Below are 25,930 nucleotides of genomic sequence, written 5' to 3' on the forward strand. Positions count from 1 at the left end.
CCTCTTTTATCTTTCTTTTTCCTTTTCTTTTTCCTTTTCCTCTCTGATATCTTTATTCGCTCTCTGGCCACACTACTTTGGTAGTCTAGGGGTCCTATCTTTTCACTTTTTCCCTTTCTTGTTCTTTCTCTCTTTTCTCTCATTTTCAGGTTAAAAGGTTAAAAGTGAAGCTGTACAATAATAGTATAATTTTACATGCCGAATGTTATATTCTTGTACAATTGCTTCTAATAAAAATAATAATTAAAAAAAAAAAGAACAGAGTGCCAGTCACCCCCGGAGAGCAGCTGGGTTTCTTTCATACAGGGTGGATGAAGCTGGAACAACCCATGGTGGCACAGCAATGGAGTTGCTACCTTAAGCCCCTGTCCCACTGTACGAGGTCATTCACGTGTTCTCCCGACTTTCCCCTGATTTGAACTCGGAGAATTACGGTAATAGCCATTCGTAGGTACTCGGGGACTCTCGTGGACACTCTTTCGGCAAACCTTCACGAGCTTACCGCGTTTCCCGAGTACCTGCCGTTAGCGTTACGAGCCGCTAAGAGACGTCCCGAGTTCCGACGCACCCGCTACGTACATTCTACATACTTACGAGTTTGATTATTTTTTTAAACTCGGTAGAACTCTCGTATAGTGGGACAGGGCCTTTACAGCGCTTGCAGCCAGAGACCCGGGTTCAATCCTGACTATGGGTGCTGTCTGTACGTTTTCCCTGTGAACTGCGTGGGTTTTCTCCAAGATCTTCGGTTTCCCCCCGCACTCCAAAGACGTACAGGTTTGTAGCTTAATGGCTTGGTATAAATGTACGTTGTCCCTAGTGGGCGCGGGTTAGTGTTAATGTGCGGGGATCGCTGGTCGGTGCGGATTCGGTGGGCCAAAGGGCCTGTTTCCGTGCTGTATCTCTAAACTAAACTAAACCATATCCCACGGGAAACAAAAATTGGCATTTTGTCAGGATGCACCGCAGCATGGTTTGGGAACAGCTCCATCCAAGACTGCAAGAAATTGCAGCGAATTGTGGGCACAGCCCAGACCATCGCACAAACCAACCTCCCTGGCCCTGAAGAAGGGTCTCCACCTGAAACGTCACCCATTCCTTCTCTCCAGAGATGCTGCCTGTCCCACGAAGTTACTCCAGCTTTTTGTGTCTCCCTTTCATTGACTCCATTTACACCTCACGCTACCTCGGCAAGGTCAGCAGCATTATCAAATCCCATTGGGCATAAGTGTGAAAACGCACACCTACAGATTCAGGGAAAGTTTCTTCCCAGCTGTTATCAGACAACTGAATCATCCTACCACAACCAGAGAGCAGTCCTGAACTACTATCTACCTCTTTGGTGACCCTCGGACTATCCTTGATCGGACTTTACTGGTTTTACCTTGTACTAAACGTCATTCCCTTTATCATGTATCTACCACAGTAAATGGGTTGATTGTAATCATGTATTGTCTTTCTGCTGACTGATTAGCACGCAACAAATTATTTTCACTGTACCTCGGTACACGTGACAATAAACTCAACTGTAATTGAAATACCAACCACTGCTGCCTGGTACCAAGGACACACTGTCTACCCAAAGGCAGGCGTTGGTAAGATCCCACCGACCACACTCAAGAATCTATCTATCACTGCATTACAAATATACATTGATGGCCCCCACAGCCTTCTGTGGCAATGAATTCCACAGATTCACCACTCTCTGACTAAAGAAATTCCTCCTCATCTCCTTCCTAAAAGAACGTCCATGTATTCCGAGGCTATGACCTCTAGTCCCAGACTCTCCCACTAGTGGAAACATCCTCTCCACATCTATCTATCTGGGCCTTTCACTATTGTGTGTGACAGGGATGGGTGCTGGTGGGCGGGCTGCCTGTGGTGTATATTAACAAGCTGGGTGTGAATGTGGGAGGAATGATGAGCAAGTGGGTATGGAATGAAATAAATGACTTCCACACACACACACACACAGCATCAGTTTCAGCTGAGATCAGATTTAATATTGAGTCCTGCATTACTGTGTGTTGCTCTGGTGCCAGCCCACTGATGCTGGGATGGGGGTAGGGTTAAGGTTTTCATTGGGTTAGGGTTAGGGTTAGCTGGGACTGCTGCTTGTCTGTCCCACAGTGGGCAACGACTGGAGGTCAGAGCCTCGAGCAGACGAAGCCAGGCATGGGTCTCACCACACTGGCGGCGGCGAGCGTGTCTGGGCTCAAGACGGAGGCTGGACGGAGGCTGCCGCTGTGCTGATACACAGCCTCTCCTCAACCTGAGCAACCACTTACATCTCTCTATAAATTCACTGCACTACATTATTACACAATCACATTAGCGCCTGCTCCATGGAGGAGGATGTGTGGCGCTGAGCCGTGCCGATGTGGGCCAGGCAGTGCTGGGCACGGCACTAGTTATCCCTGTTGTTGGGGGGTGCCGGTGTGTTCTTCTGCTGCACCAGACCAGACACAAAGGCGGACAGCGTCTGCTGGGAACTCATCCGCCTCATCCAGTGATGCTTCACAATCTCCTTCGCTCTCCCCAACAGGAAGTAGGTATCCATCTTGCCCTGCGTCTCCGAGAAGCCCTTAATGGTAATGGCTCCCCGGTACTCCAGCACAAAGCCGCGCAGGGACAGGACCACCTGGGTATCAGCGGGCACCTGCACCCTCCCACTCACACCCGTGGAGTCCATGCGACTCGCCATGTTCACTGTCGTGCCCCAGATGTCAAACTGAGGCTTCTTTGCTCCAATCACTCCTGAGATCGCAAATCCATGGCTGAATCCTGCAACATGAGCCAGAGCCGTCAGCACACGCACACACACGCGCACGCGCACACACACACACACACGCGCGTACACGCACTCACGCACACACAAGCGCGCACCCACACACACGCGCACGCGCACACACACACACAGGCATGCATGCGCGCACACACACAACGCACATGCACGCACACACACATACATTTGCCCACACATGCGCACACACGCGTACACACACACGCACGCACACACACGTACACACACATGCACGCACATGCCCGCACGCACACACACACACACACACACAGGCATGCATGCGCTCACACGCACATGCACACACACAGGCATGCATGCGTACACACACACAGGCATGCATACACACACACGCACAGAGGCATGCACACAGGCATGCATGCGTGCACGCACACAGGCATGCATGCGCACACACACAGGCATGCATGCGCACACATGCATTCACACACACGCGCGCACCCACACACACACACAGGCATGCATATGCACACACACATGCACACGCACGGACGCGCATGCGTATACACGCACACACATGCACACACGCATACACACGCATGCATGCACACACGAATGCACAGGTAGGCACGCACACACACGCATACACACACACATACATACATGCATGCGCACACACACGTACACGAGTGGCACAGGCTGGCAAACGCTGGCACAGGCATACGTACGCACGTGCGCACGCATTCACACACACAAATGCACACACACGTACGCACGCACATACACACACAGGCATCTACACACATATGCATGCAGGCAGCCACATGCATGCACACATATGCACGCGCACACACACATACACACACATGCACACATGCACACGCTCGCACACACACATACGCGTACACGTATGCACGCATGTACACACATACATACATGTACGCACACAAACATACATATACACAGGCATGCAAGAGCACACACACGTACACATGTGCACACATGCATACACATGCACACACATGCGCACACACATGCATACATGCGCACACGCACAGACACACGCATGCACACACATGCACACGCACGCACACACACTTAAACACGCACGCATGCACACAAGTATGCATGCACATGCACACACAAGTACGCATGCACACATGCACATGCATGTACACACACGCACACATGCATAGACACAGGCATGTACACACATACGCATGCATGCAGACACATGCACGCACACACACATGCACACGCACACACACACGTACACACACATACACTCGCACACACACACATACGTCTACACGTATGCACACACGTACACACATACATACGTACGCACACACACATTTGCCCACACATGCATGCACACACGTGCGCACACACACATGCGTACACACACATGCATGCACACACCTGCACGCACACGCACGCACATATACGCACACATTCACACCAGACGTACACACATGCATGAACACACAAGCACACACATACACACACGTACACATACATGTACGAACACACATGCACAAACGCACGCAAATGCCCGCACGTGTATACATACATGCACGCATGCACACATACTTACACACACATGCAAGTACACGCACACGCATATACACACACGCACACGCATATACACACACGCACACATGCACGCACGCTCACACATACACGCACACATTCACACAGACGTACTCAACATGCATGAACACACAAGTACACACAAACACACACACACACGAACACACACATGCACAAACGCACATGCACACACACGCATCCGTTCACACACATGTACACCACACGCACCAAACAAGTACACATACACACACATGCATACATACGCATGCACACACACAGACATACATACACGCACTCACACACATGTACACACACACACACATACAGACATGCATGCATGCACACACACGCACGTACACACACACAGGCAGGCATGCACACACATACATGCACACACACATGTGTACACGCACGCAGGCTCAATGACACACGTACACACGTGCCCGCACACTCACACACATACACTTACGCATGCACACACAAGCACACACACACGCAAGCATGTACACACACACACCGCACGCACACACATGCACACATGCATGCGCACACACACATAAACATACACACATGTACACACACGTAAACATACACACATGTATGCACACACATGCATGCACACATGAACATGCACAGACACACGCACATACACGCACTCGCACATGCACAAACTCACTCGTGCACAGGCACACGCACACACATACACGTACACACGTGCGCACACGCACACACGTACACATGCTCACACATATACATGCACACAGCACACGCACACATACACACACATGTGCATGCACACATACGTAAACACACACACGTGCATATGCATGCACACACTTACGCACATACATGCACGCACGCACGTGCACACGCACATGCACACACATACACGCACACATATACGGTCACACATGCACATATACACACACTCACACATACATACACACTTGCACTCACACACAGGCGCAAACACGGCTACACACACATGTATACATACATAGGCGTATACACAGCCAGCGGGAACAAGCAGCAGATTACAGAGAGATTTGAGAATCATGGGCCTGAACTAATGGGAGATATGCATGTCCCTGGGTCACCCATGCGGCATAGGGCTTGGCCAGGAGCATAAAGTGGGCAAATGGGACAAGCTGAGATGAGCATCTTGGTCGCCATGGATACATTGTATAACTCTGCGACTGAGAAAATGGGGCAAGAAGTTACAGTTGGAATTTCATTCAGCCAGACACAGTGATGTAAATACAAGTGGATTTAGAGTCATAATGCCCTTTAGCCCAACTTGCCCACAATGGCCAACATGTCCCCGCTATACTAGTCCCACCTGCCTGCATTTGGTCCATATCCCTCCAAACCTGTCCTATCCATATACCTGTCTGTTTCTTAAATGTTGGGATTTAAATTTGTTAAATTGGATGTTAGATGTTAAATTTAAAAGGTACCTGAGGGGTAATATCATCACAGAGGACAGTGTATAGGTGTATGGAACGAGCTGCCCGAGGAAGTGGTCGGGGTGACTACAATGGTGATGCTTAAAAGACATTCAGACAGCTTCGCTGGCATGGAGGAGTTGGGCCGAAGGGTCTGTTTCTATGCTGTATGACTCTATAACAATGGATTACAGGCTCCCACTCTGTACAACTCCCCTCTGATTCCTGTCACTAAACCAATGCCTTTACCCAGATGGTAATGCGGGTCTGGACTGAGGCAGGGTCCCAACCTGTCCATTCCCTCCACAGATGCTGCTTGACCCACTGCGTTCCTCCTGCACTGTGTGTTTACTGGAGATGCCAGCACCTTGTGTTTCCGTCTGGTCTTCTAACCTCCCCACATGGGACAATTTTGCTGGCTCCTGGTGTGAATCAGTCCCGGGACATGTTGCTGGCTCAGGGCGCTCAGGAAATGGCTGGAGATGCAGGAAGATTGTTCCCGATGTTGGGGAAGTCCAGAACAAGGGGTCACAGTTTAAGGATAAGGGGGAAATCTTTTAGGACCGAGATGAGAAAAACATTTTTCACACAGAGTGGTGAATCTCTGGAATTCTCTGCCACAGAAGGTAGTTGAGGCCAGTTCATTGGCTATATTTAAGAGGGAGTTAGATGGGGCCCTTGTGGCTAAAGGGATCAGGGGGTATGGAGAGAAGGCAGGGATGGGATACTGAGTTGGATGATCAGCTATGATCATAATGAATGGCGGTGCAGTCTCGAAGGGCCAAATGGCTACTCCTGCACCTATTTTCTATGTCTATGAGACCCTTCTTCAGACGTCACCAATTCCTTCTCTCCAGAGACGCTCGCTGCCTGACCCGCTGAGTTACACCAGCTTTTTGTGTCTATCTTCGGTTTAAAGCAGCACCTGCAGGTCTATATAGCAGTGTTGCTGCGCTGGTGCCCTGCATGCCGCATGGACTCTGGTGCCCACTGTGTGTACCGTGCTGCCCAGACTCACCCACGCGGAGCTTGAAGTCAATGTCGGAGTGGTGTTGGATCTGAGCCATGATACTCTCCAGAGCGATCGCAAAGTCTGCCAGGTTGCACAGGTGCTGCCATTCATCGTCGTTCCCCTGCAACAACAGCGCATGTTAACTGGTACCACTCCACTCCACCCTCACGCACACCCAGCCCAGCCCTCTCCTAATGAGTAGCTAGTGTGCAGATGACACAAAAAGGTGGCTTGCTCTAGATGGATAACACCCCCCCCCCCCCCCCCCCAACCAGTAACACAAAGTGCTGGAGGAACTCAGTGGGTCAGGCGTCAGGCAGCATCTGTGGAGGGAATGGACAGGCAACGTTTCAGTCTGAAGAAGGTGCCTGACCCAAAACATTGCCCATCCATTCTCTCCACAGACGCTGCCTGACCCGCAGAGCTACTCCAGCACTGTGTGCAACTCACTCATCCTATAAACCTTTCTATTTTCCATTCCAGGGACATTATTCAACAATTGCATATGACATTGCATGTGTAGCAAACGTACATCAACGTTCAATGGTCACAACACATCAAGCAGTCGTTATGGTATCTTAGCCAGGCCCAGGAGCATACCGACAGGGAGGTCTCACCCCTCCCCACTCCCTGCCCTGTGCCCAAACTCCAGGATCGTGGGACTAAAATACAAATAGAACTTGAGAGACCTCCAGGAGGAGGCCAATCGGCCCTTTGAGCCAGCACCGCCATTCAACGTGATCATCCACAATCAGTACCCCATTCCTGCCTTCTCCCCATATCCCCTGACCCCGCTATCTTTCAGAGCTCTATCTAACTCTCTCTTGAAAACATTCAGAGAATTGGCCTTCACTGCCTTCTGAGGCAGAGAATTCCAGAGATTCACAATTCTCTGGGTGAAAAAGTTTTTCCTCATCTCCGTTCTAAATGGCTTACTCCTTATTCTTAAACTGTGGCCCCTGGTTCTGGACTCCCCCAACATTACGAACATGTTTCCTGCCTCGAGCGTGTCCAATCCCGTAATAATCTTGGGTTTTTCCATCGGCGTAGACGGAGGAATTGGGAGTAGGGGCACCCGCACACAACTGACTGACTTCATCCACTTCACCACTAATTTCCATCCGGCACTGAAATACACCTGGACCATTTCCGACACTTCCCTACCATTCCTTGACCTCACTATCTCCATTGCAGGTGATAGACTTCTAACCGACATACACTACAAACCCCACTGACTGCCATGGCTATCTGGACTACACGTCTTCCCACCCTGCTTCCTGTAAGGACTCCATCCCCTACTCCCAATTCCTCCGTCTACGCCGCATCTGCTCCACGGATGAGGCGTTCCACACCAGGACATCTGAAATGTCCTCACTATTCAGGGAACGGGGGTTCCCCTCCTCCACCATAAATGAGGCTCGCACCAGGGTCTCCTCCATACCCCGCAACACTGCTCTCTCTCCCCATCCCCGCACTCACAACAAGGGCCGAGTCCCCCTAGTCCTCACCTTTCACCCCACCAGCCGTCACATACAAAAAATAATCCTCCGTCAGTTTCGCCACCTCCAACGTGACCCCACTACTCGCCACATCTTCCCATCTCCCCCCATATCTGCCTTCCGCAAAGACCGCTCCCTCCATAACTCCCTTGTCAATTCTTCCCTTCCCTCTCGGTCCACCCCCTCCCCGGGCACTTTCCCTTGCAACCGCACGAGATGCAACACTTGTCCCTTTACCTCCCCCCTCGACTCCTTTCAAGGACCCAAGCAATCGTTCCAGGTGCGACAGAGGTTTACCTGCATCTCTTCCAACCTCATCTATTGCGTCCGCTGCTCTAGATGTCAGCAGATCTATATCGGTGAGACCAAGCGGAGGTTGGGCGATCGTTTCGCCGAACACCTCCGCTCGGTCCGCAATAACCAAGCTGACCTTCCGGTGGCTCAGCACTTCAACTCCCCCTCCCACTCGGCCTCCGACCTCTCTGTCCTGGGTCTCCTCCATGGCCACAGCGAGCAGCACCGGAAATTGGAGGAACAGCACCTCATATTCCGTTTGGGGAGTTTGCACCCCCGGGGCATGAACATCGAATTCTCCCAATTTTGTTAGTCCTTGCTGTCTCCTCCCCTTCCTCAGCTCCCCTGCTGTCTCCTCCCACCCTCCAGCCTTCTGGCTACTCCTCCTTTTCCCTTTCTTGTCCCCACCTACCCCCACCCCCGATCAGTCTGAAGAAGGGTTTCGGCCCGAAACGTTGCCTATTTCCTTCGCTCCATAGATGCTGCTGCACCCGCTGAGTTTCTCCAGCTTTTCTGTGTAACCTTCGATTCTCCAGCATCTGCAGTTCCCTCTTAAACCCCGTAATAATCTTATACGTTTCAATAAGATTCCCTGTCATCCCTCTAAATTCCAGTGTATATAAGCCCAGCTGCTCTATTATATCAACATATGACAGTGCCGCCATCCCGGGAATTAACCTTGTGAACCTACACTGCACTATCTCAACAGCAAGAATGTCCTTCCTCAAATTAGGGGAACAAAAACGCACACAATACTCCAGGTGTGGTCTCACTAGGGCCCTGTACAGCTGTAGAAGGACCTCTTTGCTTCTATACTCAACTCCTCTTGTTATGAAGGCCAACATGCCATTTGCTTTCTTCACTGCTTGCTGTACCTGCATGCTTACTTTCACTGACTGATGAACAAGGACCCCTAGATCTCGTTGTACTTTCCCTTTTCCTAACTTGACACCATTCAGATAATAATCTGCCTTCCTGTTCTTGCCACCAAACAGGATAACCACACATTTATTCACATTAAACTGCATCTTGCATGCATCTGCCCACTCACCCAACCTGTCCAAGTCACCTTGCATCCACATAGCATCCTCCTCACAGTTCACACTGCCACCCAGCTTTGTGTCATCTGCAAATTTGTTAATGTTACTTTTAATCCCTTCATCTAAATCATTAATGTATATAGTAAATAGCTGTGGCCCCAGCACCGACCCTTGCGGTACCCCACTAGTCACTGCCTGCCATTCTGAAGGGGACCCGTTTATTCCTACTTTTTGTTTCCTGTCTGCCAACCAATTTTCTATCCATGTCAGCAACCTACCCCCAATATCATGTGCCCTAATTTTGCCCACTAATCTCCTATGTGGGACCTTATCAAATGCTTTCTGAAAGTCCAGGTACACTACATCCACTGGCTCTCCCTTGTCCATTTTCCTAGTTACATCCTCAAATAATTCCAGAAGATTAATCAAGCATGATTTCCCCTTCGTAAATCCATGCTGACTCGGACCGATCCTGTTACTGCAATCCAAATGCCACTCTTTCATCTTTTATAATTGACTCCAGCATCTTCCCCACCATCGATGTCAGGCTAACTGGTCTATATTTCCCTGTTTGCTCTCTCCCTCCTTTCTGAAAAAGCGGGATAACATTAGCTACCCTCCAAGTTTTCCAATCCTCTGGCTTCCCGCTCATCTTTGCTATGTTATATTCATGTTATATCTTTTATTTTTATATTGTCCCTGACTTCCCTTGTAAGCCACTGTCACCCCCTACTCCCCTTGGAATCTTTCTTCCTCTTTGGAATGAACTGATCCTGCACCTTCTGTATTATTCCCAGAAATACCTGCCGTTGTTGTTCCACTGTCATCCCTGCTAGGGTATCTTTCCAGTCAACTTTGGCCAGCTCCTCCCTCATGGCTCCATATTCTCCTTTGTTCAACTGTAATACTGACACCTACGATTTACCCTTCTCCCTCTCAAATTGTAAATCAAAACATCATATTATGGTCACTACCTCCTAATGGCTCCTTTACCTCGAGTTCCTTTATCAAATCCTGTTCATTACACAACACTAAATCCAGAATTGCCTTCTCCCTTGTAGGCTCCAATACAAGCTGCTCTAAGAATCCATCTCGGTGGCACTCCACAAACTCCTTTTCTTGGAGTCCAGTACCAACCTGATATTCCCAGTCTACCTGCATGTTGAAATCTCCCATAACCACCATAGCATTACCATACAACGCCAATTTTAACTCCTGATTCAATTTGCACCCGACATCCAGGCTACTGTTTGGGGGCCTGTAGACAACTCCCATTAGGGTCTTTTTACCCTTACAATTCCTCAGTTCCATCCATACTGACTCTACATCTCCTGTTTCAATGTCACCGCTCGCAAAGGACTGAATTTAATTCCTCACCAACCGAGCTACCCCACCCCCTCTGCCCACCTGTCTGTTTTTTCGATAGGATGTATACCCTTGAATATTCAGTTCCCAGCCCTGGTCCTCTTGCAGCCATGTCTCTGTAATTCCCACAACATCATGCATGCCAATTTCTAACTGAGCCTCAAGCTCGTCCACTTCATTTTCTATACTTCACGCATTCATATATAATACTTTTAATCCATTACTCACCTCACCTTTCACATCAATTCCTATTTCACTTGGCCATACTCCCCTATCCCTTTGCAACCCGTCCCTTTTGTACAATTCACCCTTACCCCAAAACAGATCCCAGTGGTCTAAAGCCCCTGTTCCACCGGCGATTTTTTCGGTGCCTACAGGCGGATAGGCTGTCGCTACATGGTTGCGGGGTGACGCCTGTATGGTCGTGGGTCATCTCCTCAGGCTACGACAGGGTCGTAGCTTGTCGCGGGTGGACGTAGGTTGACTTTGGTTGGCGTAGGTTGTCGCCTATGTGTCCGTAGGTTGTCACAGGTGTGGTCGTAGGTGGACGTCCTATAGGGTCGCTGGTTGTCAGTAGCTTGACGTCGACTAGGTGGTCGGTTGTAGCTTGTCGTAGACATTATCGTGGGGGAGTGGGGGAGGTCCAGTCACTGTTTTTTCAGCGACCTGCTACAACTGTGACAGTCAGCGGCAGTCGCTGAAAAAATCGCCTAAGTGGGACAGGCCGTTAAGAATCTAAATCCCTGCTACCTGCACATGTTTGCATTCAATTGCCCTCGCAATAACTAATGATCTGTTAGCTTTCCTACATGTAAAACCTGATTGTACTCATGCCTGGTCTAATCTCCATAGCTAACATGCTATTGTCAATGTGTCTGGACACCCGTGACAGCAATAAACCAATGTCATTGCTTGCTGTAACCACATCACAGCTTAGTTGTATGTATAGTCCCTCTGAGTAGCACTGCATTCTCTTTGACCCCAGTGGGATTCTAGCTTACAAGAGTTATGACAAAGGCAGTAACCCCGTGCCTGCCTTCTCCCCATATTCCTTCATTCCACTAGTCACGAGAGCTCTATCTAACTCTCTTAAATTCATCCAGTGAATTGGCCTCTACTGCCCTCTGTGGCAGAGAATTCCACTAATTCACAACTCTCTGAGTGAATTTTTTTTTTCTCGTCTCAGTTTTAAATGGCCTCCCCTTTATTCATAGACTATTTCTGGTTCTGGACTCCCCCAACATTGGGACCATGTTTTCTGCATCTAGCTTATCTATGTTTCTATAAGATACCCTCTCATCCTTCTAAATTCCAGTGAATACAAGCCCACTATTTCCAATCTTTCCTCATATGACAGTTCCGCCATCCCGGGAATTAACCTTGTGAACCGATGCCACACTGCCTCAATAGCAAGGATGTCCTTCCTCAAATTAGGAGACCAAAACTGCACACAATACTCCAGATGTGGTCTCACCAGGGCCTTGTACAACTGGTGTACAAGGACACCCAGATCTCGTTGCACTTCCAAACAATATATATTAATGATTTGGACGAGGGAATTGAATGCAACATCTCCAAGTTTGCAGATGGCACGAAGCTGGGGGGCAGTGTCAGCTGTGAGGAGGATGCTAGGAGGCTGCAAGGTGACTTGGATAGGTCGGGTGAGTGGGCAAATGCATGGCAGATGCAGTATAATGTGGATACATTTGAAGTTACCCACTTTGGTGGCAAGAACAGGAAAGTAGACTATTATCTGAATGGTGGCCGATTAGGAAAAGGGGAGATGCAACAAGACCTGGGTGTCATGGTACACCAGTCATTGAAAGTAGGCATGCAGGTGCAGCAGGCAGTGAAGAAAGCGAATGGTATGTTAGCATTCATAGCAAAAGGATTTGAGTATAGGGGCAGGGAGGTTCTACTGCAGTTGTACAGGGTCTTGGTGAGACCACACCTGGAGTATTGCGTACAGTTTTGGTCTCCTAATCTGAGGAAAGACATTTTTGCCATAGAGGGAGTACAGAGAAGGTTCACCAGACTGATTCCTGGGATGGCAGGAAGATTGTTCCCGATGTTGGGGAAGTCCAGAACAAGGGGTCATAGTTTAAGGATAAGGGGGAAGTCTTTTAGGACTGAGATGAGAAAAACATTTTTTACACAGAGAGTGGTGAATCTCTGGAATTCTCTGCCACAGAAAGTAGTTGAGGCCAGTTCATTGGCTATATTTAAGAGGGAGTTAGATGTGGCCCTTGTGGCTAAAGGGATCAGGTGGTATGGAAAGAAAGCAGGTACAGGATACTGAGTTGGATGATCAGCCATGATCATATTGAATGGCGGTGCAGGCTCGAAGGGTCTAATGGAATACTCCTGCACCTATTTGCTATGTTTTCTATGTTTCTATGCCATCCCGGGGATTAAAATTGTGAACCTATGCTATGCTTCAATAGCAAGGACGTCCTTCCTCAAATTAGGAGACCAAAACTGCATACAATACTCCAGATGTGGTCTCACCGGGGCCTTGTACAACTGCAGAAGGATCTCTTTACTCCTATACTCAAATCCTCTCGTTATGAAGGTCAACAGGCTTTCTTCACTGGCTGCTGTAGCTGCATGTTTAACTTTCAGGGATAGGTGCACAAGGACACCCAGATCTCGTTGCACTTCCCTTTTTCCTAATCTGACACCATTGAGATAATAATCTGCCTCCTTGTTTTTGCCGCAAAAGTGGATAACCTCACATTTATCTACATTCTACTACATCTGCCCACTCACTCAACCTGTCCCAATCACCCTGCAACCTCCGAACATCATCTTCGCAGTTCACATTGCCACCCAGCTTAGTCTCATCTGCAAATTTGCTAATGTTACTTTTAATGTTACTCGTCCCAGCACCGAGCCTTGTGGCACTCCACTCGCCACTGCCTGCCATTCTGACAGGGACACGTTTATTCCTACTCTTTGTTTCCTGTCTGCCAACCAATTCTCTAACCATGTCAATACCCTACCCCCAATACCATGTGCTCTGATTTTGCCCACGAATCTCCTGTGTGGGACCTTATCAAAGGCTTTCTGAAAGTCCAGATACACTACATCCACTGGCTCTTCTTCATCCATTTTACTTGTCACATCCTCAAAAAATTCCAGAAGATTAGTCAAGCAGGATTTCCTCTTCATGAATCCATGCTGATTTGGACCAATCCTGTTACTACAGGTACTATCCAAATGCACCATTATTACTTATTTAATAATTGACTCCAGCATCTTCCCCACCACCGATGTCAGGCTAACTGGTCTATAATTCCCTGTTCTCTCTCTCGCTCCTTTCTTGAAAAGATGGATAACATTAGCTACCCTCCAATCCACAGGAACTAATCCTGAATCTATAGAACATTGGAAAATGATCACCAATGCATCCACGATTTCTAGAGCCACCTCCTTGAGTAGCCTGTGATGCAGACCATCAGGCCCTGGTGAGACCACATCTGATATGGAGGGAGACGCTGGGGATTCTCTGCCTTGAATCTCGGGGATGACAAGATGCCATGATCAATGCCAAGACGGGGTGAAATCCCCAGCCAAGGTAGACGGGGAGTGAGGAAGGCGTTTGGCATGCTTGCCTTCATTGATCAGTATATTGACCACAGTAATTGGGATGTAATACCACATAACAAGGGGATTTCAGTATAGGAGTAAAGAGGTTCTTCTGCAATTGTACAGGGCTCTGGTAAGACCACATCTGGAGTATTGTGTACAGTTTTGGTCTCCTAATTTGAGGAAGGACATCCTTGTGATTGAGGCAGTGCAGGGTAGATTCACGAGATTGATCCATGGGATGGCGGGACTGTCATATGATGAAAGATTGTATTCACTGGAGTTTAGAAGGATGAGGTGGGATCTTATAGAAATGTATACAATTATAAAGGACTGGACAAGCTAGATGCAGGAAAAATGCTCCCAATGTTGGGCAAGTCCAGAACCAGGGGTCACAGTCTTCGAATAAAGGGGAGGCCATTTAAGACTGAAGTGAGAAAAACATTGCATGCAGGAGAGCGTGCAAACTCCACACAGGCAGCAACCAAGGTCTACTCTAGATTGAAGCCAGGATGAGTGAAGTAGTGATGTCGTGGCTTGACTTGCTGTGATTTGGTCATCGATAGCTAAACCGAAAAAGTGTGCGTCGTGTTTCAAAGTGGTTGGCAAGTGCATTGGGCAGTGAGCAATGTGGTGCAGAGTGCGTGAAGTGTGAGTGTACACACCTCCACCGTCGCCGTGGTGAGACCAGATACTGCCATGTACGTACTCCCAATGGTTTTAATCTTTTCTACATTGTTAAAGCGTTCTTCACTCATAGCCTGCAGAGTGGAGACAGAGCAAAATTAGGTCAGCCCATCAGTCAAGGTATGTTCACCCTCGGCAAAGCCACTGTAGGAGCCAGGTTGCATGGTGTGGGGGGGGGGGCGGTGTGGAGGGGTGTTGGTCAGTGGGGGGATGGTGTGGGGGGGGGGGGGGGGGGGGGGGGGGGGGGTAATGGTGTGCCCTAACTGAACCCACTGTGTGCTCTAACTGAACACGCTGTGTGCTCTAACTGAACCCACTGTGTGCTCTAACTGAACCCACTGTGTGCTCTAACTGAACCCACTGTGTGCTCTAACTGAACCCACTGTGTGCTCTAACTGAACCCACTGTGTGCTCTAACTGAACCCACTGTGTGCTCTAACTGAACACGCCTCTAACTGAACTGTGTGCTGCTCCAACTGAACCCACTGTGTGCTCTAACTGAACCCACTGTGTGCTCTAACTGAACACGCTGTGTGCTCTAACTGAACTGTGTGCTCCAACTGAACCCCCTGTGTGCTCTAACTGAACCCACTGTGTGCTCTAACTGAACCCGCTGTGTGCTCTAACTGAACCCTGAACCCACTGTGTGCTCTAACTGAACCCACTGTGTGCTCTAACTGAACCCACTGTGTGCTCTAACTGAACCCACTGTGTGCTCTAACTGAACCCACTGTGTGCTCTAACTGAACCCGCTGTGTGCTCTAACTGAACCCGCTGTGTGCTCTAACTGAACCCACTGTGTGCTCTAACTGAACCCACTGTGTGCTCTAACTGAACACGCTGTGTGCTCTAACTGAACCCGCTGTGTGCTCTAACTGAACCCACTGTGTGCTCCAACTGAACCCACTGTGTGCTCCAACTGAACCCACTGTGTGCTCTAACTGAACCCACTGTATGCTCTAACTGAACCCACTGTGTGCTCTAACTGAACACGCTGTGTGCTCTAACTGAACCCACTGTGTGCTCTAACTGAACCCACTGTGTGCTCTAACTGAACACGCTGTGTGCTCTAACTGAACCCACTGTGTGCTCTAACTGAATCCGCTGTGTGCTCTACAGCGGGTTCAGTTAGAGCACACAGCTGGGTCAGGGGGGGGATGGTTTGGGGGAGACGACGTTGTGGGGGGTATGGTTTAGGAGGGTTTTGGCCACTGGGGGTGTGGGGGACGCATGCATGGGATGGTACGGCACAATAACCACCTGATCGAAGTCTGCGATGATCTCGTTGAGTAGCTGCAGACACGCCATCCCCTGCTTGTTGCCCTCCGCCTGTGAATAAAACGCGTTGAACTCCGGGATGGAGGCAAACAGGACGCCCACATCGTTGTGCGACTCAAAGTAGACGTCCTGGCCACCGCGGGCAGACAAGTACAACACACGTTACAATCTAGCTGTCACAAGATTCAAATAATCCCCAAAAAGGGCTCTTGCATTCATTAGAGCACAACGCTGGTTCAGTGTTAGAGCACACAGCTGGTTCAGTGTTAGAGCACACAGCGGGGTCAGTGTTAGAGCACACAGCGGGGTCAGTGTTAGAGCACACAGCTGGTTCAGTGTTAGAGCACACAGCGGGGTCAGTGTTAGAGCACACAGCAGGGTCAGTGTTAGAGCACACAGCGGGTTCAATGTTAGAGCACACAGCGGGGTCAGTGTTAGAGCACACAGCGGGGTCAGTGTTAGAGCACACGGCGGAGTCAGTGTTAGAGCACACAGCGGGTTCAGTTAGAGCACACAGCAGGGTCAGTGTTAGAGCACACAGCGGATTCAGTTAGAGCACACAGCGGGGTCAGTGTTAGAGCACACAGCGGGGTCAGTGTTAGAGCACACAGCGGGGTCAGTGTTAGAGCACACAGCGGGGTCAGTGTTAGAGGACACAGTGGGTTCAGTGTTAGAGCACACAGCGGGGTCAGTGTTAGAGGACACACTGGGTTCAGTGTTAGAGCACACAGCGGGTTCAGTTAGAGCACACAGTGGGTTCAGAGCACACAGCGGGTTTAGTTAGAGCATGCAGCGGGTTCAGTTAGAGCACACAGCGGGGTCAGTTAGAGCACGCAGTGGGTTCAGAGCACGCAGAGGGTTCAGGTAGAGCACACAGCGGGGTCAGTGAGAGAGCACACAGCAGGTTTAATGTTAGAGCACACTGCGGGTCAGTGTTGTAGGACACAGTGGGGTCAGTGTCAGAGCACACAGCAGGGTCAGTTTTAGAGCACACAGCGGGTTCATTTAGAGCACACAGTGGATTCAGTTCGAGCACACAGTGGATTCAGTTCGAGCACACAGTGGTTCAGTTAGGAGCACACAGCGGGTTCAGTTAGAGACACAGCAGTTCAGTTAGAGCAACACAGCGGGTGTACCTCAGTTAGAGCACACAGTGGGTTCAGTTAGAGCACACAGTGGGTTCAGTTAGAGCACACAGTGGGTTCAGTTAGAGCACACAGTGGGTTCAGTTAGAGCACATAGTGGGTTCAGTTAGAGCACACAGTGGGTTCAGTTAGAGCACACAGGGGGTTCAGTTAGAGCACACAGGGGGGTTCAGTTAGAGCACACAGGGGGTTCAGTTAGAGCACACAGTGGGTTCAGTTAGAGCACACAGCGGGGTCAGTGTTAGAGCACACAGCGGGTTCAATTAGAGCACACGGCGGGGTCAGTTAGAGCACACGGCGGGTTCAGTTAGAGCACAGCGGGTTTAATGTTAGAGCACACATCAGGGTCAGTGTTAGAGCACACAGCGGTTCCAGTTCGAGCACACAGCGTGTTCAGTTAGAGCACACAGTGGGTTCAGTTGGAGCACACAGCGGGTTCAGTTGGAGCACACAGCGGGTTCAGTTAGAGCACACAGCGGGTTCAGTTAGAGCACACAGTGGGTTCAGTTAGAGCACAGAGCGGATTCAGTTGGAGCACAGAGCGGGTTCAGTTAGAGCACAGAGCCGGTTTAATTAGAGCACACAGATGGTTCAGTGTTAGAGCACACAGCGGATTCAGTTAGAGCACACAGCGGGGTCAGTGTTAGAGCACACAGCGGGGTCAGTGTTAGAGCACACAGTGGGTTCAGTTAGAGCACACAGCGGGTTCAGTTAGAGCACACGGCAGTTCAGTTAGAGCACACAACGGGTTGTACCTCATCTTCGGGATCCTTGTTGAGGAAGTAATGAGCCACATGTTGAGGCAGGATGTTGTGGAGGAGACTCTCGTTGTGCCGACGTAACTCTGCCATCTCCTCCATCTCCCTCTTGGCCAGCAGCCTCCACAGGAAGTCCAGTCGTGCTGTTGACTCGATCTGTGAGCGTGCGGGACCAACACGGGCACTCAGTCTCTGCATTGCCTCGAGGACAATGCAAGGCCCACACACAATGCAAGGCCCACCCCCTGGATGAATATCTGAAGGGGCTGCTTCTCAAGTTGTGGTTGCATTTTAGTCCCACGATTTTGGTATTTCGGCACAAGGCAGTGAGTGGGGAGGGTTGATCTCCCTGTCGGTCTGCTCCAGGCAGCGGGCGGTCGATTGTTAAGCCGGCTGCCTTCCCCCTTTTTGGGGTTATGTCCGTGCCCGGGTGGTGTTAGAGAGGGACTACGCGCTGTCCACGGGCGCCCGGGGGGATTTCCGGACTGCTGGGCACCGCGGGGGGAGGAACACATCCTCGATGGGGATTGTAATAGAGTTGTCTAGGAGTTTATTTGGTATATTTGTTTGACGTGTTTTATGGTGGTGGGTTTTGTTTCGTTTTATATTGTACTGTAAATATTATTTTCAATAATTGAGTCAATTATTTTTGGTTAAAAAAAAAGGGGAAAAAAAGGAAAAAAATGTGGCCCAATGGCATTGATATTCCTCTCAAAGGCTCCAAGTGGCCAGAGGTACATCAGAACACAACCTCATTCTACACTAGCTAATAGGTGCAAAAACTGCAGTCAATGTAGCCAGGGAGGGACTGGAGACCAGGCCTGGGCCCAGAGACAGGGAGAGACCCGAGCGGATCTCACAGTGGCTTACCTGTTCGCCGGTCCAGACAGCGGGCAGTCGAAGTTTCTGCCCGGGTTGACTGCCTGCCCCCCTTCTGGGCCTATGTTCATACCCGCGTGTCCCTGGAGAGGGAACACGCGGTGTCCTGCTTATATTGACTGATAAATTGCCTAATTTACCAATTTACAAACCAAATTCCTCAGTTTTAAACTGTTTTCCCCCTCTGACTCACTTCTAACTCTCCTCCCACTCGGGCTAGAGCCCAATCAGTGCTTTCTCCTGCTTCGCTTTGTTGCTGTTGCTTCAAAATCCACGGGAGCTCTGAGAACGGCTCTTATGGAGCGGCAGTGAGGGAGCGGCCTTGTGAGGGAAGTGCCCTGTGAGAAAAGTGCGAGTCTTTGGCTCAAGAGTCTTCGGCGAGGAGGCTGAGGAGAGGAGGCTACGCAAAACGCTGGAGAGGGAGATGTAAAATAAGGAGATGTCAAGCAAGCTGATTCAGTGTGATGCTTGCAGTATGTGGGAGGTCAAGGACACTGCTGGCGCCTCTGGCTGCTACAAATGTGAGAAGTACAGGTACAGCTCCTGAAGGACCGTGTTGGGGAACTGGAGAAGCAAGTGGATGGCCACAAGTTAGTCTGAGAAACGGAGTCGTTCCTCGACAGGTCCTACAGTAAGATTGTTACACCTAAGGTACTGGAAGAGAGAAGGTGGGTGACGGTGAGAAAGGGGGGGGAAACATGGAATGCAAACGTCCCCGGGTGTTGTACCTCTTGTGAACAGGTTCACCCACTTAGAAGCTGTCGGGACAGAAGATGTTATCACACTGAGCGGCGGACTGGCTTGCGAAGCAAAAAGGGCTGTTGAGTCAAAACCAAAGAGGCCAACGTCAGGCAACGCCATTGTAGTGGGAGACTCCATTGTGAGAGGTACGGACAGGGGTTTCTGCGGCAACAGATGGGATTTGAGGATGGTGTGCTGCCTTCCTGGTGCCAGGATCCAGGATGTCACGGACAGAGTGCAGAAAATCCTCAAGGGCGAAGGTGAACATCCGGAAGTGATAGTGCAGGTCGGCACAAACGATGTCGGAAAGAAGAGGATGAATATTCTGCAGCGTGACTTTAGAGAGCTCGGGAAAATGCTGAAAAGCAGGACCTCCAGGGTTGTTATCTTCGGTTTGCTTCCAGTTCCCCGTGCTGGCGAGAACAGGGAGATACGGGACCTGAATGTGTGGCTGAGGAACTGGTGCAGGGGGCAGGGATTTAGATTCTTAGATCACTGGGATCTGTTTTGAAGGCTGACACGGGTGAAATTATTATGGGTAACAAAGAAATGGCAGAAGAGTTGAACAGGTACTTCGGATCTGTCTTCACTAAGGAAGACACAAACAATCTCCCAGATGTACTGGAGGACAGAGGATCTAAGAGGGTAGAGGAACTGAAATAAATTTTCATTAGGTGAAAAATCATATTGGGTAGGCTAATGGGACTGAAGGATAATAAATCCCCTGGGCCTGATGGTCTGCATCCCAGGGTCCTCAGGGAGGTGGCTCTAGAAATAGTGGACGCATTGGTGATCATTTTCCAATGTTCAATAGATTCAGGATCAGTTCCTGTGGATTGGAGGATAGCTAATGTTATCCCACTTTTCAAGAAAGGAGCAAGAGAGAAAACAGGGAATTACAGACCAATTAGCCTGACTTCGGTGGTGGGAAAGATGCTGGAGTCAATTATTAAAAATGTAATGATGGGGCATTTGGATAGCAGTAAAAGGATTAGTCCAAGTCAGCATGGATTTATGAAAGGGAAATCATGCTTGATTAATCTTCTGGAATTTTTTGAGGATGTGACAAGTAAAATGGATGAAGGGGTGCCAGTGGATGTAGTTTATCTAGACTTTCAGAAAGTCTTTGATAAGGTCCCGCACGGGAGACTGGTGACTAAAATTAGAGCACATGGTATTGGGGGTAGGGTGTTGTCATGGATAGAAAATTGGTTGACAGACAGGAAGCAAAGAGTAGGAGTGAAGGGGTCCTTTTCAGAATGGCAGGCAGTGGCGAGTGGAGTGCCGCAAAGCTCGGTGTTGGGGCCGCAACTGTTTACCACATATATTAATGATTTGGAAGAGGGAATTAGGAGCAACACTAGCAAGTTTGCGGATGACAAAAAGCTGGGTGGCACTGTGAACTGTGAAGAGGATGTTAGGAGGTTGCAGAATGACCTGGACAGATTGAGTGAGTGGGCAGATGCATGGCAGATGCAGTATAATATAGATGAATGTGAGGTTATCCACTTTGACGGCAAAAACATGGGGGCAGATTATTATCTCAATGGGGTTAGGTTAGTTAAGGGGGAGGTGCAGCAAGACCTGGGCGTCCTTGTACACCGGTCACTGAAAGTTCGCGTGCAGTTACAGCAGGCAGTGAAGAAAGCGAATGGAATGTTGGCCTTCATAACAAGAGGATTTCAGTGTAGGAGTAAAGAGGTTCTTCTGCAGTTGTATAGGGCTCTGGTGAGACCACATCTGGAGTATTGTGTACAGTTTTGGTCTCCTAATTTGAGAAAGGACATCCTTGTGATTGAGGCAATGCAGCGTAGGTTCATGAGATTGATCCCTGGGATGGCGGGTCTGTCATATGGGGAAAGATTGAAAAGACTAGGCTTGTATTCACTGGAGTTTAGAAGGATGAGGGGAGATCTTATAGAAGCATATAAAATTATAAAAGGACTGGACAAGCTAGATGCAGTTAAAATGTTCCCAATGTTGGGCGAGTCCAGAACCAGGGGCCACAGTCTTAGAATAAATGGCAGGTCATTTAAGACTGAGGTGAGAAAAAACGTTTTCACCCAGAGTTGTGAATTTATGGAATTCCCTGCCACAGAGGGCAGTGGAGGCCAAGTCACTGGATGGATTTAAGAGAGAGTTAGATAGAGCTCTAGGGGCTAGTGGAGTCAAGGGATATGGGGAGAAGGCAGGCACGGGTTATTGATAGGGGACGATCAGCCATGATCACAATGAATGGCGGTGCTGGCTCGAAGGGCCGAATGGCCTCCTCCTGCACCTATTTTCTATGTTTCTATGTTTCTATGTCCACGGGGACTGGAGGCCTTCCGTGAACACTGGCCAATATAGGCAGTCTTGACTTTGTTACTACTCTGTAATTGTGTTAAATTGAATAAAAGCATTTTGGATTATTTAAAAAAAAAAAGGTGGCTTACCTGTCGTGCATGGTAAGCGACGGTTACAACAAACATGAACATCAGCAAGAAGATGATCCCTTGATGCCACTTGTAGTAGGCACTGTGGAGGCAGAAACACAGAATCAGCCACTTCTGCAACGAATCACTCAAAGAGCGATACGGCACGGAAACAGACCCTTCGGCCCAACTTGCCCATGCCAACCAAGATGCCCCATCTACACTAGTCCCACCTGTCCGGGTTTGGCCCATATCCATTTAAAACATTCCTATCCATGCACCTGTCTTTTAAATGTTGTTACTGTACCTTCTCTGGCAGCTCATTGCATACACCTGTGAAAAAGTTGCCCTTCAGGTTCCTATTCAATCTTTCTCCTCTCACCTTAAATCCATGTTCTCTGGTCCTTAATTCCCCTGCTCTGGGTGAAAGATTACCTGTGCACGTGCCGTCAGGTTGGGCAAGGTAAGCACTGCCTACCCCGACTAAAATTATAAAATGGTCATTATTAAATATAAATAGTAAAGGCATGGGAGAATTATGCCTATGTAAGAGATCGATCTCTTAGGTCGGCATAATTCTCCGTGCCTTTCAACCACAGCACTTGTAACACGCGAAGGTCTGTGCAGCCCACGTGCCGTCGGCGCTGCTTCAAGCCGTCAATGACCAGCGGTGCCGGAGGCAGCTGAAATTCTGCCTTTGCAGTACTGCGCAAGTTTCTTGGCGGGTTTTCCAAGTACGGATTGCCTAAATCTTAAGACTATCTTGGGAAACAAAGAGAAGAATGGAGTTTGTGTACCGATAATGTGGTAAGTACATTTCTTGGTGCTATATGTTTTTAAATACCGTATTTCCAGGGGTGTTGGGGGGAAGAGTTCCTTTCACAGCGTGTGGGGAGTGGCCCGGGGTAAAGTTGTGGGGAGGGCAGGAGCGTTGAGAAGAAGGGGGTTGGGGATCGTGCCAGTAACCCACTTGCGACGCTCCGGGCACGGAGCCACCGCATTGAAGCCGGGGGGAGGAGTAGCTCGGGTGGCTGTGAGCGGCTGCCAGGTGCGGACAGAGGAACCGGCCGCCACCTCAGCCCCTTCTGCCGGCCCCCCGCTCACCTGTGGTAGTGCTCTCCGTCTGAAAACCTCTCTCTTGCCTCTCCCGGCCTCACTCATGTCAGCCGCTTCCCGCAAATCCTTAAATTCCAACACCGAGATCAAGGGACCAATTGAGGTTACTCGGCTGTGGGAATTTAAGGATTTGCGGGAAACGGCCGACATGAGCGAAGCCGGCGAGTGGCAGGTGAGAGATGTTCAGACAGAGAGCACTGCCAGAGGTGAGCGGACCGGCAGAAGGCGCTGAGGTGGCGGCCAGTTCTGCTGTCGGGTCCCGGCGGCCGCTCGTAACCACCCGAGTTGCTTCCCTCCCCGGCCACAATGCGGTGTCTCTCCGCGCCCGGAGCGCCACGGCAGCGGTGAGTGAGTGAGTTACTGGCATGATCCCCGACCCCCTCCTTCTCAACGCTCCTGCCCTCCCCGCAACTATCCCCCTGGTCAGACTCTCCACACGCTGTGAAAGGAACTCTACCCCCAATTGGTCCTGGAACAAGTATTGTCATTCAATAAGATGACAACCGATTCAACGTCCCGGTGCTGCTCCCATTTTTCCCACCATCTCTCCACCTGCCGTCATCCTCCATCCCCCACCCATTCAGTAATTCAGAATGAAGTAGATTCGGAAGCCTTGGGCAAATTGAATTGTTACTGTCTTTATTTTTACATAGAGGAGAACAAGAGGTTTAAGATGTTTTTTTAAAAGCCGTCTGACTGCCTACCCTGAGTAATCACTCATGGCAAGTGCCTGGCGTCTACCTTATCTAATCCCCTCATGAACATACACCTCTAACAGACTGCCCTTCTGCCTGCTGAGCTTCAAGGAACAGTCCCAATCTAGCCAGTCTCTCCTTGTAGCTGAAGCTCCTCATGCATAGTAACATCCTCATGAATCTTCTCTGCGCTCTGTCTCGTTTAATCACTGCCTCCCTAAAGCCAGGGTCCAGAAAAAGCCCGACAACTTGTACAGGTGTATCACGGTGTCCCGTTCCTGTACTTAGTGCCCAGTTGGATGAAGGTAAACATGCCAAACACCTTCTTCACCATCGTCTACTTACCTGTAACCCTTGCTTGCCCTCTCTCTCTATCCCTCCCCCAGCATGGGTCCACGACTAGTTTCACTGTCCTGGTTCATTTTACTAATTGTATGCATCTTGTCACCTTCCCCTCTGCTAACAATGAATCATTCCACATTTCATTATTATCTGTCGTTTTCACACCCTACCCTTCCATCTCTAGACTCCCCCTCCTCTGACAGTCAGTCTGAAGAAGGGTCTTGACCTGAAACGTCACCCATTCCTTCTCTCCCGAGATGCTGCCTGTCCTGCTGAGTTACTCCAGCATTTTGTGTCTGTCTTCGCAGATGCAATAGTGGCGTTAATGAGGATTTTAGATCAGCACATGGAAAGTGTAGGGATTAGGGGATAGTGCAGGCAGGTATGGAAGTTATAGCAGCACTTAATTAAATAATTTATCTAAACAAGTTACTTATTTTTACTATTGTATTATACTTTTGTATTCTTAATAAATACATTTATGTCCTTGTATTAAATATAAAATGGTGTGTGTAACAGTATAAAATGGTGTGTGTAACCTTGGCTTCAGCTAAAGACATAGCTTGGAGATTAACAGCAATAGTTTGGAATTTGAGGGCTGCCGACAGATGAAGAGTTATGAGGGGAAAGACTGAACCAAGGGCAGAAGTTAATGGTGGCGAGACAGAGAATACTAGAATCTAAGACAGATTGATGCAAAAAGGAGTACAGCATGAAAGATAATGTAGCAGAGATAAGGCTGAAAAACTGTAATAAAGAGCTGCCTGTTTCTGTGGATCAGAGAGCAATTAGAGAACGGACTGGTGGTGTCATCTCTGAATGTTCCAGCCGAATATTTCTAAAATAAAGGCTTTCGTCTTCTTGAAGAATTCACCGTGTCTGTGTCATCTTATCCAACATTGTGTCTTAAAACCACGACACGGGTTAGGTGAGATCAGTTTAAATAGGCATTAAGTTGGCACAAACCTTGTGAGAGGAAGGGCCCATTGCTGTATGTTGCGCGTGGCAGTTTGATTGAAAGTTAATTTGAAAGCCGGCGCCATTACCTTTCCAATGATATTTCAGTGGAATGAGCGGTGTTCTCCAGCGTGACCTCAGCGATGTAGATGTAGATGATCATCATCACTGTGAGGCACAACATCTTCACAACCGAGTGGAGATGGAGAAAGATAGCCGAGGTGATCATGGGTAACACACTAATTAGCAGAAAGAACTGAGGGAAGAAACAGGGTCAGCTTTAGGACAGCTCTATCCAAGCCCATTATCCGCGCACGGCTACCT

At 49.3% G+C, this 25,930-nt stretch overlaps 1 protein-coding gene across 1 annotated transcript in view; it reads right to left on the reverse strand.

Annotated features, from left to right (window-relative positions):
- LOC129699829 (adenylate cyclase type 8-like) overlaps positions 1 to 25,930 on the reverse strand; it is an 81,129-nt gene continuing 55,199 nt past the window's right edge. The window contains exons 12-18 of the mRNA XM_055639949.1: positions 25,696 to 25,862; positions 22,518 to 22,599; positions 18,460 to 18,618; positions 16,542 to 16,688; positions 15,260 to 15,355; positions 6,815 to 6,929; positions 1 to 2,784 (exon numbers count right to left, since the gene is read on the reverse strand). Of these exons, the coding sequence (XP_055495924.1) occupies positions 2,408 to 2,784; positions 6,815 to 6,929; positions 15,260 to 15,355; positions 16,542 to 16,688; positions 18,460 to 18,618; positions 22,518 to 22,599; positions 25,696 to 25,862 (1,143 nt within the window). The 3' untranslated portion in view covers positions 1 to 2,407. The remainder of the gene's footprint in view (positions 2,785 to 6,814; positions 6,930 to 15,259; positions 15,356 to 16,541; positions 16,689 to 18,459; positions 18,619 to 22,517; positions 22,600 to 25,695; positions 25,863 to 25,930) is intronic.

This window comes from Leucoraja erinacea, chromosome 8 (genome assembly GCF_028641065.1).
Source record: "Leucoraja erinacea ecotype New England chromosome 8, Leri_hhj_1, whole genome shotgun sequence".
NCBI classification, from domain to species: Eukaryota; Metazoa; Chordata; class Chondrichthyes; order Rajiformes; family Rajidae; genus Leucoraja; species Leucoraja erinaceus.